The following is an 8,004-nucleotide window of genomic DNA, read 5'->3' as shown; positions in this document are numbered from 1 at the left end:
AATTCATCTGTAAGATAATTGAATAGTAATGACCGGTTTTCATTTCACATGTATGGACTAGCTATCCCGGACATGACAGCCTTTAGATTTGTTAATTAAGGTTCGAGTCCTCTAACTAATCACAAACTCATCAAAGCACTATGCCTGTGTATCCTGGACTATAATAATCTAGCTTGGCACTTGACCTTGTCAATTTTAGAACTTGCTTGTTGTAGGCCCAGCCTAGACCATGGCCAGTTCAGAATTGAGAGGGGTGGGTAGGCAGGAAGAGGAACTTCACTCATGCTCACTAGCCAGGCGAGGTAATGACTAATGAGGACGTGAACGCTAGACCAAGTCATAAAATAAACAATCCACCGAAGTAAATTTTATAAAGCCAACATTCAAAATTTAACCAGATAACAAACAAGGCCTAGCACTTGGTAAATAAACTTCTCAATCACTCTATAATGATGATAGGAAACAGAGGTTATATTAACGATAAACTTACTCACCTCTCTGTAAAATGTAAACATTCCGAAGATGAAATTTTGACCTCATGGCCAGGGGTGAGGTCATCGCAAAAGTACGAACAAAATGGCGCTCTCAACTTTCTAGAAAGATCAAGAATGGAAGGAAAGAGAGATTTCTTAGTCAAATTGAAATGATATTAGAGTTATGGCGAATGTGTTCGACAGACTAGTGAACAAAAAGAGTCAAGATGGCAGTTGTGATGTCGTCAGTAATGTTAGGAATTCACAGAATGGTGATGATTTCGAAGGCTTGGCACATGTTGAGCACTCTGCTGAGGAGGAGGCCAAGACTGACGTGTTGTTTAGTGCCTGCCAGAAGGGGACTTCCCCGCTACCGAATTCACCAGTTATTGGGCTTAACAACGAAGGGTCTTCGATAAGCCTTTCAAATATTCGCTCCTCTTTGAAGGCAATACCCACCTCGTCTATTGATAATGAAGAAACATCAGAAGCAACTAAAATTATAATAAATATTAAGAAGAGTAAGTTTAATAAGAAGACAAATTCACCTGCTGATCAGTCGAGAAATGTGCCCAATTTATGTTCAACAAAACCAGAAAATTCAGCTGATGGTTTAAGCGATGTAGAAGTGGTTTCAGTTAAAAAAAGAGCAATTACAAACTCTAATAGATTAGAAAGTGTGAAGAAAAGACAGCCTTATGCACCTTTGAAAAAACCGTTCGTTATTCCACGTAAACTGAAGAACGATAAGGGTAAGTACTGAACAAATGATTATATGGATACAAAACATTTATACAACAGATGTAGGCCTATTATGCAATCAATATTTACGATTCTGCACACTCATTTTTCTATCAAATTCCTTTGCAAATAACAGTTAGTTTTCGATGAATACACCATGCAAATAGAATAATTTATAGTCTGTTAAGCATTTAATACTGTGTAGTACATTATTAACAGTAATATTCATTTTTAGAGACAAATAAGTTAGTTTTATCATTTATTATGTAGTTTTTGATGAGTTGTTAATCGATAATAATTATATTCATTATTAATTTTCTTTCAGAGATATTACAAGAAGTACAATTGGATTCCACAGAGTACTTAAGAGAGATTCATCCAATATTATTACGCCATCACAGAGATAAGATGTCCAAGTACAAGTTTTCTTATGAAGCAGCTTACATCGTAAACAATGAGAAGCTTTTAAATGAGGTGGGTGTCCATCTAGACCAGAGATAGCCAGTGACGAAGAATTTGACTGTCGGGCCACATATGCTCCGCAGGTCGCACTTTCCCCACCTGTGATCCAGACAAATTATATCAGGCATTAGTGCTTTTTTAAAGCCACTTCTCTCAGGAGGAACACCTAAAAAAGAGGATTTCTTTACTTGGTTTATCAGGTTAAAATAGGATTTGGAGCTGAAAAAGCTCATATTTCCTTCCAAGATTGTGGTTCCTGGATGAATATACAGGTAGAAGCGGTTTTGATGCACACACCATGTTTTCTCCAGGATCCGATCCTCTTAAATTGATTAAGGTTTAGGGCCTAGACAGTGGTCTCAGGTAGACTATTCCAATCGTTCACAACTCTGATTGAGAAGAATTTTCTCCTAACATCAACAATGGGTCTCAATTTAATGATTTTCAAAGAATGACCACTCCTTCTGGAAGCAACATCAAGAATTAAAAAATTATTTTTCATGTGCATCACAGCCTCTAATAATTCTGAATGCTTGAATTGAGTCTGCTCTACGCCATCTAAATTTGAGTGAGGGCAGATTATGGTGAATGGAACATGTGTTACAAAAGTTCAAAATAATTATAACAAAATAATGAATTATTCTACATAGGATAAATGTTTATAGCCTAATATTTTGGTTTGACAAATTCATTAATCAAATTATTTTTTCATTTCAGTTCTTAGAAAAGAAAAAGGAAATGAAAGAGGAGGGAAGAAATGAGAAGGAAGTTGCAGATAGCTATGGATTTTATTACTGTGCCAACTTAACTACAGTAAGACATATATAATCAATGACAATTTGTATTATTATATACTTATTATACTTAATATATTTATACTTATTTTATACTTATAACTTATATCTATATACTTATATATACTTTTATATATACTTCTTAGTTTTATTTAGAGCATATGCCAAACAAGCCACTATGTTTCCATATTTCTGCAATCATTAAAAACGTGTAGATTGATGTTTTAGGATGAAAGACTACTAATGCCTTACAGTACTATGAACTTTATGAGGTTGGTTATGATTTCTTTTCTCCAAATAGGCCAAAGGTGTTTCCACTAAAGGTTTGTTTGTAAGAAGTGCATTTGTAAACTGCCTGGGATCTCAAAACATGGGTAAGTACTTTCAACTTTTGCCCTGCTAGTAGGGCTACAACCCCAGACCCCCAGGAACTCTCCTGTAACTCTTACTCATTCTCCAACTCCAAACCTTAATGAAAACTTTGCTTAGTTTTTTTTTCAAAGAAAACAGAACAAAATCCAGCTTGAAAATATGCATTAACAGTCTAAACAAGAGTTGTTGAATACAAGGAAATATTAATTTAAGTTAAGCTATATATAAGCTGTAATTTAGAGGGGAAAATGTATCCTTTAATAAACTGGGTTGACATAAAGTTGATGTTCAAACAACAATTATGCAATGTCTGAAAGTGATTTTTATTTTATTTTTTAATAATCTATTGTTTATTGTTTTATAATTAATGTTCAACATTTATGCATGATTTCTTTTTCAGGTGTGTATGTGAGTCGTTACTCAGATATAATTAGACCTGTGCTGTTTGTGCCAAACGCTCATAAACATTTCATAGTTATCTTCAGAACAATGAAGGTAAGTTTGGGAAAAGTATTGTAATTGTTTATTCTTAAAATTATTACCACCACAAGTGGTTTATGCAACAAGGTTTTATGCAAAAAAAATATATTGTTATATGTCTCTTTTTGTGTCAGAAAAATATTTTCTTGTTCAAATTTCATTTAGCTGATATAATAACATACATAAAAAAATAAGTATTTGAAATATTAATATCTGTTTAAAATGTCAGTTTTCTTTGACAAAAACTTGTATGCCCATATATAGTCATGATGTGCCTATATATGGTCATGGTGTGATGTCATCATGACCATATTTAGGCATGTCACATGTTTTTGTCAATAAAAGTTGATAGTCTGGACAGGACTTAAATTCTATTTTTCAATTTTATTGACTCAATACAGACTGTATATCTTTGAAAATCATATCAAATGGATTATTTTTTTGTTTTTAGGGCAAGGTGAAATCAATTCAAGAAAGCTATTCGGATAATGTATTGGAGCCGACCCCAAATTATGATTGTCACATCTCAAAGAATGCAAAGCAGCAAGTAGGCTTTGATGTCAATCAGGTAAGTAGCATATTAGTTAGTATATCCTGAAGAAATTTACAACTTACTAAAAAAAGCATTACTTTATTTCATTTTATTCAGGAATTAAAAATCACAAAATATTTCTTAAAATGCAAAAAAATAAAAATTTAAAAAAACAGAGAACAGAAATTAAGAACAAAATACATTTATTTCTAAGGTAACACAAAAAAGTTTTAAAATATAAAAAACTTTTTTTCCATTGGGGCCCTTTCAACTATTATGGCACAATAAGGTGTTTAATTAGGACACACACTGCACCAATGGTCGCCAGCCGTTGAGATTGCTTTTAAAAGTGCAACTCAAGAAGGTGTGCAACCTTTAACCTCCTGAATATATTATTGTTATTATTATTATTATTATAACCTACTCTGATTTCCTACTCTGCAGATATACTTTTATGAGTATGGTGATGAGGATATGGTTGCTAGGCCAAGACAAGTGTGTCCGTTTGCAGTTGTCAAGTTCACCATTAAAGAACACGAGAATAGCTTAAAAAAAGTGAACTCATCTTTCAATGTCAAAGAAACTGTCCCGTCTGTAAGATTTCCAAGCGCTTTGTCTGATAATTCAGAGGTCAAGGGGCAAATAGTGACAAAAGAAACTGCATTAGCTACTGAGGGAGCCACCCCCTCTAAAGAGCCAGGTAGAACTTGAAAGTATTATGATAATTCTAAAAGTATTATGATAATTCTATTTTATTGTTAGCTTCATCATGAACGGCAGTGATGTACAAACGACAAAACCATTAGTTATTTTCTACATTTCTATTTGTTTTTTAATAGGTTTTTTTTTTTTTTTTTTTTTTTTTGTAATTTAGTATGAAATTATTTGTTTAACTATTTTTGGACAGGGTACAATACTAATCAAATACTAATATGCTGATTATTAGCTGTGTAAAGAAATACTTACTCAGAAAGCTGAGTATGCATTTGATTGGCAATAAACCCTAGACCCTGTAGAGGAAAAAATCCTGACCCATCTATCTTAAATATCAAAAGCTTCTTTTGCTTTGCAACTTTGCTATTTTTTTAATTTTTTAATTTTTTTTATACACTTTCTGTGTGTCAAATAATTGAACAGTTGAGAATTTGAATAATTTAAATTTACCTTTAAATGCAGATGATGTCACCAGTCTTGGCTATAAAATATGGAAAGGCAAGTTGACCAACAGAAAGTGTCCTATTTGTACCATTGAACTTGTATCCATGAAATCACCAGTCACTCCACTCAAGTTGTAAGTATATCTTTTTCAGCATTCAGATTTTTAAATTTTCTATTAGAACATTTCTTTTTCTCATGTATTTCTATTTCACAAAATCACCCACCCTTAGTTTTCTTTTGCTACAACCCTGGATACATAGCATGTTAATATGTAAGCCTATATGTGAATTTAGGCAAACACTAATATCAGAGCCAATACTCTAAAAAAGTTTTGTGCATGCACAGCATCCTTCAGCATGCTCTTAACTTATACAAAACTTACTTATTCGACGTATGCCAGCGTATTCGCCATTTTTTTCCTACGTCGGCATGCGCTGGCTAAATCTTCACCGTGTGACAGGGCCATTAACAAAGACGAACAGACGAATAGAAAACTGGTAAAATATTTGACAAAACAAAATGGCTGTGTAGTTACTACGATACACACTAGAGCAATCAAGGTTGCTTCGGTTTGTGGCATTAGAGGTTTTTTTGTAAAAAAATTTGTTCAGTTTTTGAATTTTGTTAGCCTACATTTTTTTTTGTCTTTATATTGGTAAATATTATAATTATTATTTCTCGAAATTTAATCTAAGTTATATTAACGCAAATGTTGTGGCTAAAGTGACCAATCGACCATGTTGGTTTTTGGTCACATGGATAACTTATTGCAAATTAACACTAATTTCCGTTGTCGACGAAGTCTATTTTACAAACCATTTGAATGAAAATAATACTCAATGAAATATCATTTTCAACAAAATGAAACAGTCGGCCATTATTTGTTTACATCTTTCAGGCCTAACTACTTAGATTTGACTATGAAAATGCCAATTAAAAGGCTCAAACACAGGTTGACTGAGAAAATATTCAACATCTCAACACAACCTCTGAACTTAGAAGAAGGTAAGACTTAATTTCCACTAGTTTATGTTCTATGTAGGCCTATATTGCATTTGTTCATTTTGTTTTAAGTATCTTTATAATGAAATAGATAAAATATAATTAACTACATTTTAGTAAAACTGTATTACAACAGCAGGGTATAGTTATACATTTTTTTACTTGATATACTTAAATCAATTATTTGATTTTTGTCAGTGTTTGTGAATGGCCGATACTACATAAGCTGTGTCTGCAGAGTAGGTTATGATGACAAGGCAAGGATCGCACACCTAGTAGCTTACCTTCAAAAACGCAAAATTGTAAGTGTTTAATAATTCATTGTGTAAATAGTTTCATTTAAAAAAAATCTTATCTCATCCAAACTGAACGTTTTCCCCACGCATGTGATACATATGTTAATATGCTAGTATATGCTTTGTAAAAGTTTATCAGGCTTTATAAAAATTATACTATATTTCATTCTTCATAAGTTATATAGCTTTTTATTTGAATGAACGGTTTTACTTGCCTGCTATTGTTAATTTACTCAATCTTGCCATCTTTTTTGCATTATCTCAAAACACTCATTACAGTGCAATAACTAATGGACAATATTTCCTTCCTTATGCTTTTAACTTACTTTGAAACTACCTTCCAAAGAATGTGACTTCCTTGTATACAGGCTTAAGCTCTGTCCAAATTTTCATTTGTATGCCCATATATAGTCATGATGTGTCTTTATATGGTCATGAAGTGATGTCATCATGACCATATTTAGGCATGTCTGGACAGGGCTTTAGAATCGATTTGTGTTCAGGGGCGGATTGCTATAAAACGGTCTTAACTGGTAGTCTTAACTCCTCGAATAAAGCTGGCTTTATCTCTTAGACGGTCTTACTAAAGTCATTCTTCTAAGACCATTGCTATAAAACGGTCTTCCCCAAGACCGTTTTGAGTATTGAAACGCAAACAAGCACTCCTTGGTAACGTAAGATTGAGGGCGACCTCACGCATGCTCGATGCACGCAAATGTATCGAGATGAATGTAAATAAACGCCGTAGACCTATTTTTACAGACGCTAAAAAGTGTGCGGAGTATTCGTCGTTCGATTCTCCGAATTTGACGATCTAGACCTAGGTCTTGCCATTGCACTGTTGAATTAATCAGCATTAAACGCCATGGTGAAAATGATTTAAGACCGTTTTAAGCCTCCTCCGAGTAGGCTTTCAAATTTAAGACGGCTAACTGGTTAGACCGCGGTATAGCAATGGTCTATAATCATAGACCAGTAGTAACGTCACGATTATAGCCGGCTAACTGTTAAGAATGTCTAAAAACCGCTTATAGCAATCTGCCCCTGGTGGTTATTCACATGCATTGAGCTTTAAACCTTTAGCCTGTGTGCATGTTAAAGAATGTAGCACACTCTTTGGACAAATGCAGGGGACTGACTCCCAGTGTACTGCCAAATTAACTACCAGACTGACCCCACTTGAAATTAGTCTCATAAGTTTTTCTTGGTTTCTTTTGTTAAAAAAAAATCCAATTCAATTTAGTTAGAAATTGATGCCGTATATATTTGATTATTTATTATTGATTGATGTGTTTTTTTTTTTTTTCAAGGCTACCATTGTAAAACTGCAAGAGAATAGAGAGCTGTTCTTTTATACTTCGGACAAAGAGCCAACATGCAGTAATCTGTACTGCCTCTTCTCATCTAAGGCACCAATGCTCAGCCCATTGAAAGGTACATACAACACTCTCTAATATTCATGGCATATGTGACCGGTTCTGGCAAAACCCTCTGTCGCAATTTCCAATTTCTAATTTTCCACAAGCACCTAAAATGTTTGAGAATCGGAATATTGGACATTATCATGTTTTTACATTTTATAAAAGAAGATATATTGAAGAACATTTCTGAAAAATATGAATCACTAAATCTAACTGAAAAATAAATAAATAAAATCAATTTTAATATTGATGTATCTTATGACAAAACTATGA

The 8,004-nt window shown here is 33.3% G+C and overlaps 1 protein-coding gene across 3 annotated transcripts in view; it reads left to right on the top strand.

Annotated features, from left to right (window-relative positions):
- The first annotated feature begins 502 nt into the window (after positions 1-502).
- LOC117119365 overlaps positions 503-8,004 on the top strand; it is a 30,969-nt gene continuing 23,467 nt past the window's right edge. The window contains exons 1-11 of one of the 3 annotated variants that reach the window (XM_033264162.1): positions 503-1,225; positions 1,540-1,688; positions 2,394-2,489; positions 2,772-2,844; positions 3,243-3,337; positions 3,774-3,890; positions 4,299-4,554; positions 5,031-5,145; positions 5,911-6,017; positions 6,213-6,316; positions 7,621-7,744. In XM_033264162.1, the coding sequence (XP_033120053.1) occupies positions 658-1,225; positions 1,540-1,688; positions 2,394-2,489; positions 2,772-2,844; positions 3,243-3,337; positions 3,774-3,890; positions 4,299-4,554; positions 5,031-5,145; positions 5,911-6,017; positions 6,213-6,316; positions 7,621-7,744 (1,804 nt within the window). In that variant the 5' untranslated portion in view covers positions 503-657. The remainder of the gene's footprint in view (positions 1,226-1,539; positions 1,689-2,393; positions 2,490-2,771; positions 2,845-3,242; positions 3,338-3,773; positions 3,891-4,298; positions 4,555-5,030; positions 5,146-5,910; positions 6,018-6,212; positions 6,317-7,620; positions 7,745-8,004) is intronic. The other 2 variants (XM_033264161.1, XM_033264160.1) reach the window with 2 other exon arrangements.

This window comes from Anneissia japonica, unplaced genomic scaffold (assembly GCF_011630105.1).
Source record: "Anneissia japonica isolate Jap-2015-1 unplaced genomic scaffold, ASM1163010v1 scaffold287827_len377088_cov200, whole genome shotgun sequence".
Lineage (NCBI taxonomy): Eukaryota > Metazoa > Echinodermata > Crinoidea > Comatulida > Comatulidae > Anneissia > Anneissia japonica.
The sequence above is the reverse complement of the archived record's forward strand: the minus strand, read 5'-3'. Positions and strand labels throughout refer to the sequence as shown.